Here is a 23,349-nt window from a genome sequence, read left to right as displayed (position 1 = left end):
TTAATCCCAGCACTCAGGAGGCAGAGGCTGGAGGATCTCTGAGTTCCAGGCTGTCCTGATCTACAGATTGAGTTCAGACTAGTCAGGGAGTCAGACCCACATAGTGAGATCCTGTTCAAAAAAAAAAAAAAAAAAAAAAACCAAGATACCTGCCCCCCAGAATCAAAAAATAAAAACAACTGTGAAAAGTTTGCCAGCGGAATGGCATTACTGACGGCACTGAGACTGGAAAGTGTGTCAGGGGTGACATTGCTGACCACACCAAGACTGAACTTGTCGCAAGTTCACCTTTTTGGACTTGAGATGTGACCTGTAACAAAGAATCCATATTTCAGGCTAAGAATGGATTTGCTTTTATATTTTTTGACTTGTATTGTTATTGTTTTTTTTTTTTTCTTGAATGGCATAGACTACAGAATTTCTTCTTGGTAATGAAGATACAGAAACCAAAGATGAAAAGGAGACAGACAAAGAAAATACAGATGGCAGTAGTGAAATTGGCAAGTGTGTTGACCTCTCTGTTCCCAAGCCCCTCTCCTCAGATTCCACCTTACTTCTGTTTAAGGACAGCTCTTCCAAGACAGGGTAAGTTATCCTAAGGAAATACAAAATTTTCTTAGATTTCTAAAGGCTTGTATTTTCAAAGGTTTGTGTGTCTGTGTGTGGGTATGTCCAGGTGCCTTAGGAAGCCAAAAGAGGCTGTTAGATCCTCTGGAGCTGGGGTTCCAGGTGGCTGTGACCACCTGACGTGGGTTCTGGGATTGATCTTGGGACCTCTGGAAGAGCAGTGCACACTCTTTTTTTTTTTAATATTTATTTATTATGTATATAATATTCTGCCTGTGTGTATGCCTGAAGGCCAGAAGAGGGCACCAGACCTCATTACAGATGGTTGTGAACCACCATGTGGTTGCTGGGAATTGAACTCAGGACCTTTGGAAGAGCAGGCACTGCTCTTAACCTCTGAGCCATCTCTCCAGCCCATGGTTTTGTTTTTGTTTTTTTTTTTTAATTATTTATTTATTATGTATACAACATTCTGCCTCCATGTATGCCAGCATGCCAGAGGAGGGCGCCAGATCTCAGTACAGATGGTTGTGAGCCACCATGTGGTTGCTGGGAATTGAACTCAGGACCTCTGGAAGAGCAGCCAGTGCTCTTAAACTCTGAGCCATCTCTCCAGCCTGAGCAGTGCACACTCTTAACCCTGGAACTGTTTCCCCAGCCCACTCTGAATTTCTCACAAAAGAGTAAGAAATAAGAATAGATACTTAAACAGTTTACTATTTTATTTTATAGTTATTTTCCTACTGAAGAAAAATCAGAAACCGATGAACACTTGGGCAAGCAGTCTGACAAACTGGGTAAGTAGTGGTTCTTACGCAGAATTTTCCTTTAGTTCTGATACATAAGGACCTTAATCTCAGGAAACTTCCGTTTTGTTGTTGTTGTTGTTGAGGATTATTTTGAGACAGGGTTTCTCTGTGTAGCCCTGGCTGTCCTGGAACTCACCCTGTAGACCAGGCTGGCCTCAAACTCACGGGGATCCCCCTGCCTCTGCCCCCCAAGAGTGACAGCACATATCCGTACATGTTGCAGTGACAAGGACTTCTGGGAACTGGAATATCCTTCATGGCCCATTTTTGGGGCTACTTTTGTCTTTTTAACATTGACTTATATTTTACTTTATGATGGGGGAGCTAACCAAAACCTTTCTCTGAGGGGCGTGCCCCCTCCGGGGCCCCAAATACCTTTAAAAGATCCGTGTGCTTTTGTTTTTGCTCTCTTTATTTCCTGCACTTCTCTGGAACTCTGGCTCTGTAAGTTTCTTCCATTTCCTCCTTTTATTAAAGCTGAGTATTTTATAATAAAGCTAGTCTGGTTAATCATAACTGCCGATCGACCACGCCCCTTCATCTTTATGAGTATTAATGTTTTGCCTGCATGAATGTGTGTGACTGGTGCTCCCAGAGGTCAGAGAGGGTGTTGGGTCCTATGGAGATGAAGTTACAGATGGTTGTGAGCTGCCATGTGGGTGCTGAGAACTGAACCCAGGTCTTCTGCAAGAGCAGCCAGTGCTCTTAACTGTAGAGTCCTTAACTAGTGTAGTGCTCTTCACTGGAAAGATGGCTGTCTTTCCGACCCCTGGGCTACATTTTATAGTAGGCCAAGGACATATGGTAGGACCTGAGTTGGACATATGTTGATTTGTTGATTGAGTGAAACATGAACTATTTCTATACATAGATCAAAGAAACGAATGTAATTGGATGGACTAGTAAAAACTGATGAAGGCCTTAGGCAGGGGAAGAGAAGAAAGAGAACTTCTAGGTGTCACATAGCTCAGAGTAATGAGCCCTGATTATGCAATGCTATTGTAGTAAATTAAAGTAATTTACCTTTAACAGAATGATTTGCTGCCTAGAACTTAAGGGGTTTGCGAGTGAATTTTACCTGTTTGATTCTAAACTCTTTTTCCTAAACAAATGCACCGTGTTGTTGTAATCATACCTTTAAAAGGTATTTTTCTCCTATATAATCTCCTTTAGATGAAGATGACTTGTGTTCACTGCTAACAAAGGAGAGCAGCCACAATAGCAGCTTTGAGCTGATTGGCTCCACAATTCCATCCTATCAGCCTTGTAATAGACAAACAGGCCGTGGGACCAGTTTTCTTCCTACAGCAGGAGGATTCAGGTCCCCTTCCCCTGGACTGTTTCGAGCCAGTTTGATCAGCTCAGCTTCAAAGGTAAGGTGGTGATAGTTTTTCTAATCTCCTCCTCCTTTTACTTCCCACATTGCTAAATAAAGTGCATCCCAGCCAACTGACTCCCACCACCTTGGTACTCAGCTTCTGTGTGTTCAGCTTTAAAAATCCACCTCCTTCATGTATTAACAAGCGTGCTTCTTGCCTAGAGGTATTTTTCCTTAGGCTCCTTTGACGATGCATTGTCCTCCTCAACTGAAGTTGCCAGAGAGCAGATGACATATTGCAAGTAGCAACTTCTGTTGTTGTCATGACACTGAATGGCATTTGTAAAATGTTTTGCTATTGTTTTTGTTTTGGTGCCAGAGTTCAGGAAAACTGTCTGAGCCTTCACTTCCCATAGAGGATTCCCAGGATCTGTACACCGCCTCCCCAGAGCCTAAGACACTTTTCCTAGGGGCAGGAGACTTCCAGTTCTGTTTAGAAGATGACACTCAGAGCCAACTGTTGGATGCAGATGGGTAGGTAGTTTTGTGTTTCTGTGGGTGGGAATAGGGCTGGGTGCTGCTTAATTTTGTTTAAAAATAAAATGAGCTTCTGTCACTCCATCTGTGCTTTCTCTTCTGAGAAAGAGAAGGTGTGCCGACCACTAGTCTTACATTGTACGAGCTTGAACGAAGTCTCCAGAAAATAAAATGTAAATAACCTCTTGCTGACATTCCTATCCTCTGATTTTATTTCAGACACATAGGTCTTGTATTGTAAGCACTTTCTGTGTTCATCCCCTGTGTTCTGATTGTCGTGTAGGATTGGGATAGAATGCCTGCCCCTAGAAGCCAACCTTTGTGCCTCACCTTAACAAAGCCTCCCCACCCTCCTGAGGTTAGCATGAGGCTAACATTTGGATCTTGTTTTCTGGATTGAGGCTCAGTGTGCTGATTACTTTTCTCATTGCTGTGACAAACCTGGCAGACAGCTTGAAGAAGGGAAGAGTAATTGTACCTTATGGTTCCAATGGACACCATGTGTCACACAGGTCGGGCATGGCGGCAGGAGCAGAAGGCGTGGGGCACATTGCCTCCAGTCAGGAAGAAAGCAACGAATGCTTACTTTCAGCTCCTTTTCTCTTTTTCAATCAGCCCAGGACGCCAGCGCATGGAATAGTACCACCCACAGTTAGGGTGGGTCTTCCTACCTCGGTTAACCTAGTCTAGATGATCCTTTGAAGACAGATTTGTTTCCATGGTGATTCTGAATCCCATCAAGTTGAAATTCACGATTCACATCACCTTCTTTTATAATTTTTCACAGTTACATTTCATTTATCTTGTGTGCATGTGAGCACACATATACCATAGTACACATGAGAAGATCATAGGACTCTTGTTGGAGTTGGTTCCTTCCACCATGTGCATTCTGGGGATTGAACTCAGTTCATCAGACCGGCAGCAGGCACCTTTACCCATACCAGCCATCTTGCTAGCCACATTCAACTTCTAACCTTGATGTTAGAAATCAGGCAGCTTTTACCTGTAGTTTTGTCCCTTCTCAGGACAATGTCTAACACTTCACTGTGCTTGTAGATTTTTAAACATTAGAAATCACCGGAATCGATATCAAGCTCTGAAGCCTCAGTTGCCACTGGCCAGTATGGATGAGAATGCCATGGATGCCAACATGGACGAGCTGCTGGACTTGTGTACTGGGCAGTTCACATCTCAGTCAGAAGAGGAATGTCAACCTGGGAAAACTGACAAAAAGGAAAACATGGAGGAACTTCTGAATCTTTGCTCGGGCAAATTTCCTTCTCAAGGTAAATATTCAGTGAAAGCACCCAGATTCCCACAGTCAGACAGCTTACATCAGTGGCCCTGCCCCTCGAGGTGAGCGCACAGAACACAGGCATGCAGTAGAATCCTTAGTTCCTCATCTTTACAGCTCCTGCTTTCTTAGAGTGACAGTGTCAACTGAGGAATGCTAGCTTCGGCCCCATAACGTATAACTTAAAGTTAACCTGTATACTTAAGACCTCATCTGGTACTCAGTAAACGCTGCATGCTGGAATAGGACGTAGACTCTGTGAGGTGATTGGGTGTTTGTTTTGTGCATTGCTGTCTTCCTGGGGCTTGGCACACAGTAAGTATGATGATTTGTGAACGAGTGGATGGTGGGCTTCCCTACCTTTTTCCTGAGAACTGAATTGAGCTGGCCGGTCTTTAGATGTCGTCTCCTTCTCACTGATCTTTTCTTGTTGAGGTAGACGCCTCCCCGATGGCTCCATTGGAGCTGAGCAAGCAGGAGAAGGAGAGCAGCGTGGATGATCCTATGGAAGAGGCACTTGCTCTTTGCTCAGGCTCTTTCCCAACAGACAGGTGAGTCTCAAAGATTGGTGGGAACTTGGGAAGATAAAGCACTAGGATCCAATTGCCTGGGTTTAGTAATAAACTAAATAATTTTGGGAAAAGCAAACCAGAGATATTGCCTCACATCCATTAGGATGATTGCAGTTTTATATAAACAACTAAGTATTGGTGAAGATAATGAAAATCTCTGTTTACCATTGATGAGCTGCTAGAAAAAAAATAGTATGATTTCTCAAAATTGATAATAGAATTACATCTGATTCAGCAACTCCATTTACGTTCAAAAAAAGTCTAAGTGGTAGGTGTGGTGGCCTATAATCTCAGCACTGGGAAGACTGAGGCAGGAGGATCGTGAATTCCAGGCCAGCCTAACCTATATATTGAAGTTCTGTCTCAAAAGAGAGACAGACACACAGACTTAAAAGCAAAAATTGAAGTGGGCAGGTGTGGTGGTATGCACCTATGACTCTAGCACTCAGATGCTGAGGCGGGTAGGGCATCTTCAGCTATATAGAGAGCTCCAGGCCAAGTGAGTGACATGGGATAGACCTCCCCCTCAAAGCCAGAAAGCCTGGTATAGTTTATGCCTGGAATCCAGTATTCAGGAATCGGGCAAGAGACTTAGAAGTTTAGGACCAAGTAAGTGGCTCAGTGGTAATGGTACTTGGCTTCAAGCCTAAAGACCTGGGTTCAGTCTCTGATGTCTAACATGGTAAAAGGAGAGAACTGACTCCCCCAAGTTGACCTCTGACCTCTGTATGCAGGCAATGGCATGCATGTAGTTAGAGATGCACATGCTAGTGCATGTATACACATTAAATAAATCAACAAATGTGTAAAGGCCAAATTCAGCTACATGAACTCCTTTCTCATAAATAAATAAATAAAACAGACTTTTATAGCTTGTGTTTAACATTATTTGATAGTAGCCAAAATGAAGAGGGAATGCAGTGGTCTGCTATCTTAGTAAGGTGATTCCTGTGATAAAACACCATGACAAAGAGCAAACAGGGAGGAATGGGTTTATTTGGCTTACACTTCCACATCATTCTTCATCATCAAGGAAGTCAGGGCAGGAACCTGGAGGCTGGAGCTGACGTAGAGACCATGGAGGAGTGTTGCTTCTTATTGGCTTGTTCCCTCAACACCCCTGACCCCCATCAAACATTCATTTAAAAAATGCCCTACAGGTTTACATACTGCTCTATCTGATGGAGGCATTTTCTAATTTGAGGCTCCCTCCTCCCTGGTGATTATAGCTGTGTCAAGTTGACATAAAACTCACCAGCACATCTGCTAAATACAATGTATACATGAAATGGCTTTAAAAGGAAGAAACTTGGTTTTGTCATCTGAGAGTAGGTTTTCCCTACTCTGGCCTGGAGTTCACTGTTAGTTCAGGCTGACCTCAAACTGGTGATCCTCCTGCCTCTTCCAAGTGTGTACCACCACACCCAGCCCAACAGGAAGGAAATTCTGACACACATGCCTCAATATGGAGGAACCATGAAGGTATTGTGCTCGGAGCAAGAAATATTCGTCATGAAGGATAGATGCTGTCTAAGTCCACTTCTATAATCTTTGGAATAGGCCTCTGCCCTATGGGGCTGTAATTGCAGAAGACAAACTATCTTGTTTTCTGTTTCTTAAGGAAGTTGCTGGTATTGTTAAATGTCTTAAATCCTTCACTTAGTTCACTGTTTGTAGTTTGCTTTAGTAACTCAGTGACTTGTCTTCTAGAGAGGAAGAGGGTGGAGAGGAGGAATTTGGAGACTTTCAGCTTGTTTCAAAGGAAGATGAATTTGCTAGTGATGAGGTGAGTGAGTGTGGCAGGAACACAGCCAAGCTCCATAGCTGCTTCCCTCGGGTTCTTACATCATCAGATCTTGAGAATTTGAATTTAGTGTCTTACTAGAAGCAATGTCCTAAGATGAGGATGGGGACAGAACTTCACAAATCCTCTTGTTCTTCTTGTTTTTGTCTCAAGGTACTGGAGCTTAAACCCAGGACCACGTACCTGTAATCCCAGCTCATGGGATTACATTATATATATATAAAGACCCTGTCTACAAAATAAATAAATTTAAGAACAGGAGAAAGAGCACGTAAACTTTTATTATATGCTCACAGCAGGATAGCATTTACTTCTTGTGATCCATGATTTTATTGTGTGCAACTCTGGGTGTGGTTTTGTAACTTTGCAGGATGAACACAGTGACTCCAGTGATGAAGAGCTGGCCCTGGACCCGGAGGATGATGAGGAAGAGCTCCTAAAGCAATCTGAGAAGATGAAAAGGCAAATGTAGGTTTCTAGACAATTCTAAGTTGCAGTATAGCTTGTGGTACCATTTTATATAAACTTGCTGGTTTGGTTTCTGCTTTTTTGTGATTCACATAAAGCACACAAACCCTTTGTGGACTCTAGGCAAGTGGATGACTCGGCTGGTAAAGGTGCTTCCTGTGCAACCCTGTCTAAGTTCAGTCTCTAGATCCCACAGTGAAAGGAGGAAATAATAGTTTAAAACATTCTTCTATGGCTACTTCTTGAGTACTTAAATCACATCTATACTAAATACCTTGATTCCTGCAGACCTAATGACACTCTCAGTAGCATTGCTTCTACGCTTCTGTCCTGGATGTCCTCTTTCTGCTCAGTTGTGGTCTGCCTGTTGGCTGGATGAGTACTGTTATCATGTTATCCAAGATTACTGTAGTAAGCAGCGGGCTGCGTTCCCGCCCAGCTCCCGCATGGCTAGCTTTATATCCGAAATAACAACATACAAATTGTATTTATTTAAACATTGCCTGGCACATTAGTTTTAGCCTCTTATTGGTTAATTCTCATATCTTGCTTTAACCTATATTTAGTAATCTGTAGCACCACAAGGTGGTGTCTTACCGGGAAGGATCTTAGCCTGCGTCCATTTCGGAGAGGAGAGCTATGGGATCTGCCTGAAGCATCTGCCTTCTTTCTCCCAGAATTCTGTTGTCTATTCTGCCTACCTAATTTTCTGTCCTATTAAAGGGCCAAGGCAGTTTCTTTATTAACCAATGAAAGTAACACATAGACACTTCTCCATCAGATTACAAGAGCCGAATCACTTCCTATACCCAACTGCCCAGAACTTTGCTCCTGTGAATTGCTGTCATTCCTCATTTTCTTGATTATCATCTTGGACAAATGGCCCGTTTAAGTTTTAATTTAAAAATTTTTGTCAACTCTGGTCATGAAAGTTATACATTTTAGAGTATTCAAAAAAATTGTATGAAAGCCAGACATGGTGGCACATGTCTTTAATCCAAACTCTCAGGAGGCAGAGGTAGGTGGATCTTTGTAGGCCAGCCTGGTCTACAGAGGGAGTGCCAGGACAGTCAGAGCTACACAGTGAAACCCCATCTTGAAAAAAACCAAACCAAACAAACAAAAATATATGGGCTAGGAATATAACTCACTTGGTAGAGTGCTTGCCTTGTATGAATGAGGCCCTGAGCTTGATCCCCAACACCACATACACCCAAAAATTAGGTGGGTAGGTAGGTGGGTAGGTGAATGGACAAATGTACCTACAAACTTACAGATGAACAACCAGATGGGTTGGAAATGTAGCTCAACAGTAGAGCACTGCCTGATATGCACATGACTGGGTTTATCCCTAGCACCATCGACATGAAGGGAAGGAGCGGGAAGAGGGAGGAAGGGAAAAAGTAAGGCAGTTATTCATATTGATTGGCCAGAATGTATGTGCAAATGTTCTTGCACAATTAATATTTAAATAATTTCCCTATGTGCTTAATTTTGCATCTGGACTTGTCCTCCTTGCATATCCATAGTATTTTGGGGCTTTTGTTTTTTGGGGTGGGGAGTGTTGTTTTTTGAGACAGAATTTCTCCATGTCGCCTGGGCTATCCTATAACTTATTCTATAGACCAGGATGCTCTTAAACTAGAGACTGAGCTGCCTCTGACTCCCAAGTGCCCAGCTATGCCACCACTGCCTGGCACATAGTATTTTATGATTTTAAAGAAGTTTCACAAACATAATTCTAATAGATAGTTGGTAATGTATAGCATGTGCATGATATTTGGATTTATATCCAGGATGTTGGAAATTTTTGTTGGCTGGTAGAGGTCGCAGTGTGCCATGGCCTGGCAGCTTTCTCTAAGCTCGGCGACATGGAAACTCTCTCACTCCCAGCAAAGCTTTCTGCTTCCTACCCAGCCTTACCTGAAGGATGCCCCTTTGCCTGAAGGATTGACCTTATCTAAAAGCTGTCTCTAAAACCAGATGTCTGTGTCTGATTCATCTCTAGCTTGATCCTTGGCACAGATCCCTGCTAAGAAGACTTGTGCTAGGAGTTCTCCTATAGGACCCTACTTCCATATACTAAGCCTTGTTATTGGAGTGTGCCGCTTAATGCAAATTAGGGTTTGTCCCCAGGCTCCCCAATCCTATATATTCCTTACATTCTGTTATAAAGTTGATCTGATTCACCCAAGTCTGTCTCCTGCTCTGTCTTGCTCTGTCTGTGCTCATGGCCCTTATCGCCCCTCTGCCTCTTTCCCCTCTTAGACTGGTGGCCAGCAGGCCAAGAGGGAGAGAGCCCCCACACCAGGACATCGTATTGATCTCTATTAAGTTTACACTGATCTTTCAGCCTATTGTTCCATTCTCTTAAGATACAGCAGGTTCTCATTTGTCACCTGTCGCCTTAACTTTTTATACGGCTTTAGGTTATCCACAGATCTTTCCCCTGAGAGGCAGTGGCTGTTAAACCTTATTTAACTGCAGAGGTCTTTGAGTCAATTCTGTAAAGAATGACAGCCAAGGCTGAACTGCTCAGCAACATTGCTCAGAAGACTGGGAAATCTGGTGGCTAGTGGCTTCCGCAGGAAGCCTAGGGTTTAGAGGGGAAAGACAATACAAATACTTGGTTAAAAGGTCATCTTTCAAGCTGGGTGAGGTGGTGCACACCTTTAGAGGAGGCAGAGGCAAGAGCATTTCTGTGAGTTCCAGGACAGCCAGGGCTAGGTAAACAGACCCTGTCTAAAAAAAAAAAAAAAAAAAAAAAAAAAAAAAGTCACCTTTCAGACTCTGCTTCTTGTAACTATAGATTACAAGACTTTGAACCCAAGGTCAATAGCCACCTCCTTCTCAAAGAGAATGAAGTTAGAAAGATTGCTAAGCCAGATTGCTAAGTTACAGGTGGTGCAAACCTGTAACTCCAGCTACTTGGATGCTGGAGTAGGAAGATTGATACGTGAAAGTCACCCTGGCCTATGCAGCTTGTTAGAAATGTCTCCAAGTGTAAGAGTCGGGCTGTAGCTCAGAGGTGGGATGCTTGCCCAGCATGTGCAAGGCTGTAGACAAAATCCAGCACCATGCCAAAAAAGGAAATAGAAAAGACAAACTATAGTATTTTTAATCAACAAGGCATCCTGCGCTATGATCTTACTGTACCATACTGTTCTCTAAGCACTGATGAGCTTAAATACAAAACAAAAATTAGTTTGAACCTTCCAGCAGGTATTCCCAAATGTGTAGGAAGATACTAAGGTTATTCCTGGGACTGGGAGATGGCTCTGGGTGAAACTGGTGGCTGTGCAAGCCTAATGACCTGAGTTCAATCCCCAGAACCCACATATTGCAAGGAAGGAGCCAAGCAAGACAGCTGCTGCTAAAAGACAGGAGAATGGGGGACTGGAGCGGGCCCTCAGTGGTAAGAGGACTGGCTGCTTTCCCAGAGGACCCAGGTTCAATTCTTAGCACCCACATGGTGACTCATAACCATCTATCACTTCAGTTCCCTAGGGTCTGACATCCCCTTCTGTCTTCTATAGGCACTGCAAGCATGTAGTATACAGACAGACACTCATACATATAAAATAATCAACAAATTCTAAAAGGGCTTGTTTGCTTACTTGTTTTTTTAAAGAGAGTCAGAATGACCTGGGAGCTGTGGGCCAACTAACTTGGAGTATGCAATGAAGCAGCTGAAACAAAAACCCTGTCTCAACAAGGTGGAAGGCTCTAGGATTGGCTCCCAGGAGGTATCCCCAGGGACACAAAATACATTTTAAAAGTTTCTGTCTGTGGGATTGCCCAAGCTAGGTTGAGTGTCACCTGCTTGTGGGACCTTGAGTAACAGCTTGATCTCTCTGAGCCACCTTAAATGATTTCTACACAGACATCTCTAGTTCCTTCCAGAACTAATGGCATCTTTATTGTTATAGCTTCAGTCTCCTTGTGTCTTAAATATTCTCTTTGTTAACTATACAGTGGCAGAGGTGAGAGTTACTCATCCCTAAGATAATAGGGTAATTGTACATATAAAGTACAGCTGTTAGTACATGGTATGAGTTAAGTGACCAACACTTAAATATCGAAAAAGTCTTTGAGATATTATCAAAATGTATAAATTTAAGCCTATTATTGAAGATTCTACATTCTGCTTTTCTTTTTATTAGTTCTTTGGCTATTTCATACACGTATACAATACATTCTGCTCACATTCATTCCTCTACCCCCTCACTGTCCCTGCCTCCTGACAGCCGTCACCCCACCCCCTTTACCCCACCAAGCCCATCCTACTCACATCTCTTTTTGTTTTTACTTTTTGACTTACTGGGTTTAATGAGGGCCCCCCATGGGGCTTATCCATAAGAGCATGAATAACTCATAGTGACTTTCTGTTTTTCTTGATGTATCCATATTTTGTGTATTGTACCCATTGTCTAATTTCTAATCTTTCAACTGTTTTCTAGGAGATTACAGAAATACCTGGAAGATGAGGCAGAAGTGTCAGGAAGTGATGTGGGAAGTGAAGACGAGTATGATGGGGAAGAGATCGACGAATATGAAGAAGATGTCATCGATGAGGTGCTTCCTTCTGATGAGGAGCTGGAGAGTCAGATCAAGAAGATACACATGTTAGTGTCCCAGCAAGCCCCTCAGCGTTGGGGCACCCCGAGGCGGCCATTTTGTCAGGCGGAAAAGTCGTGGTGTTGAGCACCTTGTTTCCACTGTTACAGGAAAACCATGTTGGATGATGACAAGCGACGGCTGCGGTTGTACCAAGAGAGGTACCTTGCTGACGGGGATCTGCACAGCGATGGGCCTGGACGAACGAGAAAGTTCCGATGGAAACACATAGGTATCTTGGTCCTTTAGAAACAATTGGTTCCAATGTACATGTTTGTTTCCTGAAAACTGGTAAATAGCAGTCAAAACTAAACCAGCTAGAGATTTAGCTCAGTTGGTAGAATGCTTACCCAGAACACAGAGGTCCTGAGTTCCATCCCCAGCACCACATTAGAGGACAACTGGGCACCAACCAGGCAGTGGTGGTGCACACCTTTAATCCTAGCACTCAGGAACCAGAGGGAGTCGCTCTCTGAGTTTGAGGCCAACCTGGTAGACAGAGTGTTTCATGACAGTCAGGGCTACACAGAGAAACCCTGTCTTAGGAAAGAAAAGAGGGAGGGAGGAAGGAAGAAGCCAACCAAGCATGGCATGCCTGTAATCCCAGGATTTGGGAAGTAGAGGGAGAACAATCAGGAGTCAAGATCATCCCTAGTTCCATAGCAAGTTCAGTGCCAACCTGGCTCCTTGCAACCCTTTCTGAGGTAAAAATAAAAATACACAAACAGAAAACGTCGCCATAGCTGTAACCATCGATTTTCTTTGTGGCTGGGTAATGCCTGTGCCAACGTACAACAGCTATAGGCTTGTTTTATGTCTGTCTGACCGCTCTGAGGATTACAAACTCTAAGTGCCTTACCTCTTTCCTTTAGACGACACCTCCCAGATGGATCTGTTCCACAGAGACTCTGATGACGAGCAGGTTGAAGACCAGCTTGACGAGACTGAAGCCAGGTGGAGAAAGGAGCGAATCGAACGAGAGCAGTGGCTTCGGGAACAGGTAAAAAGCATCCAAGAAAATTGCCTATCTTGACCAAGTTTAAGGGGATTAAGATTCAGCTACTCACCTGCTATGAAAACTTAAGCAACAACAACCTAATCCTTTCTTTAATCATGGGTTGTTTTTATTTTGTTTTGTTTTTTGCACTGAAAAGATTACCATAGTCAACTCTCTGGCTAACTGTCCAATTAAAAAATATATGTATTTTAGGACTGGGAGTTGTGTTGCACAACAAGTTGTATGCCAACACTTAGGTGGCAGAGGCAGGTGGATCTCTCTGAGTTCCAGACTAGCCAAAACTACATAGTGAGACCTTGTCTCTAAATAAATAAATAAATAAAATAATATTTTTTTAAATTATGTGTATATGGGGTGAGGGAGATGCGTGTAAGTACAGTGTCTGTGGAGGCCAGAAGAGGGCATCAGATCCCCTGGAGCTAGAGTTACAGGCAGTTTTGAGCTATTTACATGGGTTCTGGGAGCTGAACTTGGGTCTTCTAGAGGAGCTGCACATGCTTTTAGTCACTTAGCCACCCCTCCTAACCATTCTGCTATCTCTTCAGTCCTTTTATCTTTTGATCTAAGGTAGCAAAGGTTCTAAAAAGGGAAACTGATTTCTCAGTAACCTGACTTTACACCTCAGCCTATATTAAATTATTTTCTTATATATTTTATTGTTTGTTTGTTTGCTTGCTTGCTTGCTTACTTATTTATTTATTTATTTATTTATTTTTGAGAGGGGGTCTCACTATGTATCTCTGAATGTCCTGGAACTCACTATGTAGATCAGGCTAGCCTTAAATTCACAGAAATCTACCTGCCTTTGCCTCCTGAGTGCAGGGATTAAAGGAATGAGCCACTACACCAACCTTTAATTATATGTCATTATTTTATGTGGATGGGTGTTTTGCCTGCAAGTGTGTCTGTGCACCACATGTGTGCCTGGTGCCAACAGAGCCCAGAAGAGGGTGTTAGATTCCCTGCAGCTAGAGCTACAGGCATTTATGTGCTAATCTGTGGGTGCTTGGAATTGAACCCAGACCCTCTGAAAGAGCTGCCAGTGCTTTTAGCTACTGAGTCATCATTCCAGCTCCCTTAAATTGACTATTTAGGAAAGTTGTAATCATCATCATCATCATCAAATGTTTCATGAGTTTGTTTTGAAGACAGGCTGGTCTGGAACTCATTATGTATTCCAGACTGGCCTCAACCTCATGGTAATCCTCCTGTCTCAGCTTCCCAAGTGCTGGGATTATAGGCATGTGCCATCACGCCTGGCTAATCCTGTATGATCTTCATATTCAGGTTCAACAGGGGAAGATTGCTGCTGAAGAAGAGGACATTGGGGAAGACAGTCAGTTTATGATACTAGCCAAGAAAGTTACAGCCAAAGCGCTGCAGAAGAATGGTGAGCTCTTGCTTCTTCTTAGGTCTAGCCGCTTAGATTGTCAGTGCTGGAGCCCAGGAGGAGATTCTAACCTTCAGGGACTATGGCAGCTAATATAATCGTTTCTAAAATACTGTCTTAAAGGGGCCATGGAGGTAAGGAGAGGCTGAGGTTGACTCTTAAGCTGTGGTCAGCAGAGTTGTACCTAGGTTTGTGTAGCTTGTTTGCTTCATGTTTTGAGGCTTGGCTGGTGCATTGTGGCTTCTCTTTGAGTTGCCCAGGATTTATAGGCTCAAGTATTAGAGCTGGGATTGAGCATAGGTGTTCATAAGTGGGCTCTTATACCAACTGCTTTTTTCCCTTAAATTAGTCCTTGTTAATGATTAATTGATAATCTTGACTTCATTGTCTCCTTAGCGACTCTTGCTATAGTTTTAAGGTCATGAATATAATAAGAGTTCTTAGTCCGCTCTTAAGTCTTCTTAGCTTCTTTGAATATAGAAGGAATTCTACCCAGCTCTGCCCAGAACACTTCTTTCTGTGTTTTCTCTCCAGCCAATCGCGCTGTGGTTGTTCAGGAATCAGAGTCTGTGCCCAGTAACCCTTTTGAAGCCATCAGACCAGGAAGTGCTCACCAGGTTAGTCTGAGTCATGGTCTGTAGATGATAGTGTGTCGTCATTCACAGAGGGAGGTCGAAGGGCTGCTTTAGTATCCGCACTTTGGTATCAGGTAACTCTTCTTTCCTCAGTTGAAGATGGGCTCCTTGCTGAACCAGCCCAAGACTGTGCTTCAGAAACTTGCTACCCTGTCTGACCTCAACCCCAGCGCTCCCCGAAACTCCAGAAACTTTGTCTTCCATACACTTTCTCCCACCAAGGCAGAGGCAGCAAAGGAATCGTCTAAGCCTCAGGTAGGGGGTTTGGGAACTGGTGTGGTGCTTCCCAAATAGCGCTTATTTGTGGGAATTTGGGGGTTTGCTTGTTTGTTTTTGTTTTTTAAGATTTGTTTGTATTTTACCTGCATATAAATGTATGCACTCTGTGTGTCTGTTACCTGGGGAGGCCAGAAGAGGGCGCCTGATCCTCTGAAACTGGAATGACAGCTGCAAATTGCCATATGCCATCTCTCCAGCCTCAGATTTATTTGATTTAAAAAAAAAAAAAGTGTGTGTGTGTGAGAGGGAGAGAGACGGTGTGGTGGTCAGAGCACTTGCTGTGCAGGCCTGAGGGCCAGAGTCTGAATCTAGCACCGTATAGATGCCAGGCATGGCTATATGGCTGTGTAATTCTGCAGCCCCAGCACAGGGCAGAGAAAGGTCGAACTTTCTCTTCAGAGAAAAGCTCTATCTTAAAGGCACGTGGCAAAGAACAATAGAGGGAGATGCAGCATCCTCTGGCCTCCACATGCACGCACAGCACACCCTTATGCATATATCACACCCAAAAAAGTAAAATAAAATGAAATAAAAAATTCTGATCTAACAGTTTGCTATAGTGCAAGAATTTCGCACTTCTCAAGAATACATAGGGGAGCCAGGTGGTCATGGCACACGCCTTTAATCCCAGCACTCAGGAGGCAGAGGCAGAGGCAGAGGGATCTCTGGATTTGGGGCCATTCTTGTCTACATAATGATTTCCAGAACAACCAGGTCTACACAAAGAAATCCTGTCTTGGGGGGGGAAATCTGATTTGCTGGACTATAGTAGCACACACCTTTAATCCTAGCACTCAGAAGGCAGAGGCAGGGAGAGCTCCGTGAGTTCGAGTTCAGCCTGGTCTACAAAACAAGTTCCAGGGTAGCCAAGACTACACAGAAACCCTGTCTCAAAAAAAGAAAAAGAATTTATAGGTGAATTGCTGCTCCAATAGGTAACCAGGTTTTAAATTTGCCTTCAAAGTTTCTATTTCTTGCTTTTTTTCTTTTATTTTTTTTTAAATTTATTTATTTATTACGTATACAGTATTCTCAGTGCTCTGCCTGAAGGCCAGAAGAGGGCACCAGACCTCATTACAGATGGTTGTGAGCCACCATGTGGTTGCTGGGAATTGAACTCAGGACCTTTGGAAGAACAGGCGGTGCTCTTAACCACTGAGCCATCTGTCCAGCCCCCTTTTCTTTTATTTTTTTATTTTTTAAAATTTATTTATTTATTTTTGGTCTGTTAATCATCTATGGTTTAACTGAGTTGCTAAAGAACTCACTGAAGGTAGGCACTTGTATGAGTCTTGAGCAGGCCCTGACTCCCTCTGTTTTTTCTTTAGGTGAGAAGAAAGGGGCCCTCACTAATGATGTCATCGTCTCCGAAACGGCTAAAGACAGATAATAGCAGTCCAGGCCCAAAGCGAAGCATCTTCAGATACTTGGAAAGCTAACACTATCCAGGATGCCAGCATCTGCTAAAATTGTTCCAAGTAGGTCTGGCCCCTAATGTGGGACTGACGTTTGCGCCATTGACCTCTCCTTCCCTTGGATGCATCGTGGGCAGAGTTTCCAGTTCTCCATACCACGTGGCTCTCGATAGCAGTTTTCTTTCCTAGTGTTATTTTCCAGTTCGGCCACTATTCTTATCACTACAGTTTCCAGCAGCGACTTACAGAATAATTGAAGTCTCAGTTCTTCTGTTACGCACTTGACATTTTTCTTAGCAGTTTCCTGGGTCGACACCACTTTGAATTGAGGTGTTTGGAGGAGGAAGAAAGTGTGGCATTATAGGAAATTACAGAGAGCACTGCAAGCCAGTACTGGGATGACTCCTCCACACCCACGCGACCCGTAGCATGGTAACCAGGACTCAGTGCGTGTGACTTAGATGGAGGACCTAGGAACCACCCAGCCGGCTGCTGCATTAGTCTTGTTCCTTCTGTGTTTCCTGCAAGCTTCTAGCCTTGATGTCTAATTAACCTTTACTACCTTTGACAGAAGGACTTAAGCTGGTACCGAGTTCATTTTCTGGAGCGTGGGAGGAAGATGAAGGTTATACCCGGTGTCTACCCACACTGGGTAGTCTGTGGAAGAGAGACCTTCCCTGGGACTAGAGGCTCAAAGCGCTTGTTTGTGAGCCTCCCTTCTGCCAACAAGAAGAAGCCTGACCACTATTTATTGCATCTCTTGGGCTGAGTATGTTGCCCTGACCAGTCAGAGAACATTTTAATATTTCATCCCTAATATTGAGAGCAGACCAGTGGACTTTAATAAAAAACATTGAAGAGAACTGCCATCGCTCACCTTCTGTGACCTGCCACTAGGCTTCCGGAAGTATAGACCAATTGTCCCCCTCAGAATTGAACTCAGTGCTGCTTTACAAAAGCCTTTCCAGTATCGAAAGCTGAGCATGGGAAGGTGGGGGAGATTGTGTCTGTCTTTTATTGAGAGACATAAAACAGCCAATTGATGAAATTAAGATGTAGGTTTTCTTTTGATTGCTAGGGCTTTTTGTTTTCTATACTCAGGATGCTGACTTTTACAGAACACACATTTGTATATTTGTAATCTTGTAATGGGAGAGTGTGTATAAAGCTGTTTTAATATGTATGTAGGTTTTCAATAAATCTCATTGCCCTGAGGTCAGGGTTTGCTGTCCAGCTAGAGTGCTCATTCCTAGGTCAGTCAGTGCCCAAGTTCAGAGAGTACTTGATCTTCAGGATATTTCACTCCCAGGAGATTCTGTGTCCGGAATAACAAGGTGCTGCATTTGCCCTTCGCTGGCTCCTCCATCCCTCTGGACTGGTCCGAATGCAGTGCTGGTCTGGGAAGAACTTCCGCATATGATACTTGCTCCATCCTCTGAGTGGCTCTTTCTCTTTAGCTGCCTATGTATGTACTTGTGTTGCTCTGGCCCAGGGTCAAGCTTATTGCCACTCCCTTTGAGTGTTCTGTACCTAAAGCAGGCGTCCCCTTACCACCTAAGCAAAAGCCAAGAAGTGAGGCTCCGGTTTTCTCCCTTTTTGCTTTTCCACATGCCCTATTGGAGTGGTAAATTATTTGGGATTAAACTGAAGGTCTTGCCTAGATCAAGTATTCTAACCTCCCCACATGCTCTTTTTTAGGAGAAATAAAAAGAAGGATTGGATACTAAATATAGGAAAATCAGTGCCTGAGAAATCTGGGAAATAAATAAATTACTTTTCCTTGAGTTTCTGGGAAAATACATTCTTTTATTTTTTTTAAATCTTTCTACATTTCATTTATTTATACTTGTGTGTATGTTTGCAAAGGTTGGTTTTTTCCTTCCACCTTATGGGTCCTGGGGATTAAACTCGGGTCCTCCAGTTTGACGGCAAGTGCTTTTACCTGCTGAGCCATTTTGCTAGCCCCAAGAATGTATTCTTTTTTTGCAGGAGGTCGGGTTTTTTGCAGGTTGAGACAGGGTTTCTCTGTGTGTAGACTTGGCTGTCCTGGACCTCATTCTATAGACCAGACTGGCCTCAAAATCACAGAGATTTAACTGCCTCTGCCTTCCAAGTGCTGGTATTAAAGGCGTGCTTTCTGGCCTCTTCCACTTTTTTTTTTTTTTTAAGATTTATTTAATTATTATGTAAACAGTGTTCTGCCTGCATGTATGCCTACATGCCAAAAGAGGGCAGCAGGTCTCATTATAGATGGTTGTGAGCCACCATGTGGTTGCTGGGAATTGATCTCAGCCCTTTCTCTTATCCTCTGAGCCACCTCACCAGCCCCTTGCTTCCACCTTTTTGACAGGATTGGATTGAGGAGTTTCAGCCTGCCCGTATACCTGTCCAAGGTCTGTCCTTCTGACTCCAGTAGAATTCTGTTCCACCATCTTCTGAATTTCATGTCAGGAGGAATAAAAGCCTAAGTCTGGGAGCCTAGATCAGTGTCGGCCCTTCCGTTTCTTCCTCGTTCCTGTGCAGGCACATGTGGTATTGAAGTCATTTAAACTAATCTTCGGTCTTATCTAATTTATTTCAGTCCACAGTTGCATAAACTGCATAGTCTCCTCCAATAAAGTATCAAATCCTATTCCCAAGTCTCCAGAGAGTCTCTCAGATCTCCATAGCACCTCATCACCTCAATGTCTCTGCAAATGTATCCCTGGTTTGAGATTATTTTTATTTATTTGCTTATTTTCTTTTTGTTGTTGTTTATTTTTTGAGGCAGGGTCTCTTTACATACTCCTGGCTGTCCCGGATCCCATACAGTATCTATGTCATGTGGCTCACAGTTGCCTATACCTCCAGCTCCAGGGAACTCACTACCTCCGGTCTCCCAAGGCACCTGCACAAACTCTCACATGCACACATAACATTAAAATAAAAACAAATCTTAAATTAATTATCACTGTACCCCGTCCCTCAAGTAGGAAAAATGAAGCACATTCGTGTCCATTTCCAGGAACTTTCTTTAAGTTCTTTCCTATAATCTGCATCTTGAATCGGCTCGCTTATCCAGTCTAGGCTCTGAATTTCCGTTTCTTTCGAGGGTACTGCAGTAGTCTCCTGATGGCCCCACTTCTGTTTCTGCTTCCCTTTCATCCAATCTACATAGCAGCCAGAAGGTGACCTTTACATATGCATAATGTGTGGAGGACGCACTGCCTGACATCACACCTTCCCATGGGGGTGGGCTGTTCCCTGGCAGAGTATTTGCTTAGCAGGCACAAGACTCGGGGTTCAGTCCCAAAAACAAACTTTTCAGCTGGGTGGTGAAGCACTCAAGAGGCAAGGGCAAACAGATCTCCGTGAGTTCAAGGCCAGCCCGGTCTACAAAGCAAGTTCCAGGAAAGGCAGAACTGTTATTTAGAGAAACTGTCTGAAAGAAACAAAACAAAACAAAAAAAAAAAAAAAAAAACTTCTCACTTAGTTGGCAGAGGCAGGAGGATTGCCACAAGCTAGTGATTAGCCTCATTGACATAGTTCAGGCCTGCCGGGTATATAATAATAAAATGCTGTGTCTCCCAAACAGACAAACAAAAAAATTAGAGGCCAGAGAGATGGCTTCCAAGTAAATAGCACTTGTTCTTGCAGAGGGCTTGGGTTTGATTCCCAGCACCCACACAGTGGCTTACAACCTTCTGTAATTCCCAGGTACTCAGGTGATACATATTCATAATGAATGAAATATATATATATATATATACACACACACACATACACATACGAATCTATAAATGTTTTTTGAAAATCTAATCAAACTCTTCGATGTCTCCTATCACACTCCCTAGGGCCCAGCAGGCTCTGCGTGCTTCACGGCCTCCATTTATGCTCCCTTCTCGTACACTCAGCCTCGGGGCCTTCTGAAGCCCCCTTCAATCTCCTGGCTTGCCTTTGCCTCCAAACTCCCTCTTTGGCTAATATGTAATTCTCAAAACACTTATTCTACCTTCACCTTCCTCAGAAACAGCCCTGACCACCATCATTAAAAGGGATGTGATGTTCTATGTAATGTTTCCTGCTCTTTTGGGTCTTCTATCGCAATTTGTCACCTTGTGTTTGGGTCTGTTTTAGCAATGAAGATAATAAATCCCTTGAAAACAGACTGTGCCTGTTTTGGTTTTGGGAGTAGCATTGTGCCTGGCACATAAAATTATTTAATTAATAGTTTTTGAGAAGTAGATGTTGAGAGACTTGGTAAAAAGCTTAGAGCTGAATTGCTAGCAACACTTTTTTAAAAGTACTTTTTATCCAATTGTGATGGCGTAAACTTTTAATCCCAGCACTAGGGAGACAGAGGCAGGTGGATCTCTGTGAGTTCGAGGCCAGCCTGGTCTACAGAGTGAGTTCCAGGCCAGCCAGGGCTGCAGAGTGAGACCCTGTCTCAAAAAGAAGTATTTTTAAATTTTATTTTTGTGCGATGTTTCATTATTTTTATTTGCATGTGGGGGGTGTGGGTGTGTGTGTACAGGTGCCTAAGAAGGCCAAAAGAGGGTATAAATCCCTTGGAGCCACCATGCCCCGTGGCTTGCAAAGCTTTCCAACGTAAGATGGGGTAGTAGAGATGACTGTGGGACCTTGTTCTGTCTGTAGCGTACAAGTAGTGTGTGATAAGTCGTTCTCTGAACTCTTTCCCGTAACTGGAGGAGAATGCCCATGTAGACTACTAGCTTTGTTCGGCTCACCGGGCTATGGTTGGACTGAAGGTACCGTAGAAGTGGCATGATCGTACATATTTAATGCTGCATGTCCAGCATGCTGCTCAGGAAGGAATAGAGCTGATGCCTGGGTACACTAAGACTAAGTGGGCAGAAGAGGCCAAGCCTCTGCAAAGCTCCACAGTCTCCCAGCCCATGGGGCTATTGCAGCAGCCAATGGCAATCGGTGCTATACTGAGACTTGACAGGTGTAGGAGTGGAGGCCTATGGGTATTGCCAACACTCTCAAAGTGAACTGGGGAAAGAGGTTTGGCTTTGTGTACAGCTTGTGTCGGCCTCAGATTGTTGCCTTCTGAGAACAAGTCACCAGACCCCCTCAGTCCCTTGGCTGTAGTGCCTTAGTTTTATCCGTGCCCTTCCCGTCCCCTCTTCCTGTCCCATCTTCTCTCACCTTAAAGGTTTTTCATTTTCAGTGTATTGATTTCACTCTTCCCCGTGGTGGGTACATAATGAGAAGAGGGAGTTGGAGTAGCTACAGCCTAAGGGTGATTAGAGGACGCTTTGGGGTTGAACACTTGGGTTCTTTGCTAACGTTCAGATGAAACACGGCATGTGGTGTTTTTTATGGCTGCTGGGCGAGGGGGGGTGACAGAGCAGCTCCCAGCTCCGGGCTGCAGAAGCACAGGGCCCCGACCAAGGGCTCGAAAGTTCTGGGGCCTGGTTGGGAGTGAACTTTGCTGTGGGCTTTTCGGCTCCCTCTTTTTCTCAGAGGCCGAGAGAAGGGGGAAAAAAAGCTGATTGCTCACCCTTTTCTTTGTCTTGTCTAATTTAACTTACGTTATTTATCAAAAAGACAGGTTATTTGGAAAACCAGATGGACCCAGGCAAAAATCATCTGGGTTTTCTAAATGTGAAAAATTAGGTTCTGAGAGCCCAGTAGGGAAGGCGGTGTGTGTGTGTGTGTGTGTGTGTGTGTGTGTGTGTGTGTGTGTGTAGTGGTGGGGAGACCAAGAGTATTGAGTAAATGTATCCAGCCATTCTCAGAAAAAAATTGTATAATATCCAAGTACCCCTTCTCTCTCCTTCTAAATTAAACTAAAATGAAGAAACTCAAAACAAAATGAAACCTTCATGTTGGTGCCTGAATATGCTGAAAGGTTTTGTTTTTATTTTTTGAGATGGCCTCACTATGTAGCCCAGGCCAGCCTCAGACTCACAAACTTGCCTCTGCCTCCCGAGTATTGGGATTACATAGCACCATCACGGTCAGGGCTGCAGCGGAGCAGCCGCTGATGGCGCTCGTTCCCAGTCTTTGTCCTCTTTGGGGTGCCATGGGGTGTCTGGAGCAGCGATCGCCTGTTTCCTCTCAGCTGGTAGTGGCTTACACCAGGACTTTACAGTCCATGGCTCTCTTACCTCTGGGAAGCAGCGCCGTTAGGAAGGCGCTGAAGCAGGGAGCCGTGGGACCGGCTCTTGGCTACAGTCGAGGATGCGCTGGCCGCAGACCTCAAGCCTTCCTATTCATACAGCACACACAGGTGGAGCACAGCCAAGTCCCTTTGTGGCCCGAAGAGTCTCTGACAGCAGGAATGACACTTGTCCCATTGTGAGTATGACTTTTAAAAGTGTCATTGGACTGTGAAAGCCACTTAATAGCTTGATCCCGTCTGAGTAATCTGACTCCACAGTTGTGGGGATTAAATACAAAAAATGGAAACTCTGCCTCCAGGCCTGGTCCCTGGAAATCCCAGTGAAGGCTGGATGAATGGGTCCAAAGCTGAGTATTCAGGCTCGCCTGACCATCCCCAAGGCTCCGCGTAGAACAGACTGGTCCCTGTGAGCCCAGAACTTGAGCATTTGTGGTGTATGGAGCGAACCCTTCTCTGAAGACCTTACCAGCCCAGCTCCTGGGGACACTACGA

The 23,349-nt window shown here is 44.0% G+C and overlaps 1 protein-coding gene across 2 annotated transcripts in view; it reads left to right on the top strand.

Annotated features, from left to right (window-relative positions):
• Positions 1-17,763, top strand: part of Clspn (claspin) — a 34,258-nt gene extending 16,495 nt beyond the window's left edge. For both annotated transcript variants that reach the window (XM_038334149.1, XM_038334148.1), the window contains exons 11-25: positions 410-585; positions 1,300-1,364; positions 2,550-2,749; positions 3,074-3,228; positions 4,291-4,520; positions 4,968-5,079; positions 6,811-6,886; positions 7,275-7,372; positions 11,833-11,997; positions 12,100-12,221; positions 12,862-12,989; positions 14,295-14,397; positions 14,932-15,014; positions 15,126-15,287; positions 16,640-17,763. In XM_038334149.1, the coding sequence (XP_038190077.1) occupies positions 410-585; positions 1,300-1,364; positions 2,550-2,749; positions 3,074-3,228; positions 4,291-4,520; positions 4,968-5,079; positions 6,811-6,886; positions 7,275-7,372; positions 11,833-11,997; positions 12,100-12,221; positions 12,862-12,989; positions 14,295-14,397; positions 14,932-15,014; positions 15,126-15,287; positions 16,640-16,750 (1,986 nt within the window). In that variant the 3' untranslated portion in view covers positions 16,751-17,763. The remainder of the gene's footprint in view (positions 1-409; positions 586-1,299; positions 1,365-2,549; positions 2,750-3,073; positions 3,229-4,290; positions 4,521-4,967; positions 5,080-6,810; positions 6,887-7,274; positions 7,373-11,832; positions 11,998-12,099; positions 12,222-12,861; positions 12,990-14,294; positions 14,398-14,931; positions 15,015-15,125; positions 15,288-16,639) is intronic.
• Positions 17,764-23,349: the final 5,586 nt, after the last annotated feature.

Source organism: Arvicola amphibius, chromosome 6 (assembly GCF_903992535.2).
Source record: "Arvicola amphibius chromosome 6, mArvAmp1.2, whole genome shotgun sequence".
Classification (NCBI taxonomy): Eukaryota; Metazoa; Chordata; class Mammalia; order Rodentia; family Cricetidae; genus Arvicola; species Arvicola amphibius.
Note: the sequence above shows the minus strand (reverse complement) of the source record. Positions and strands in the feature narration are given on the sequence as shown.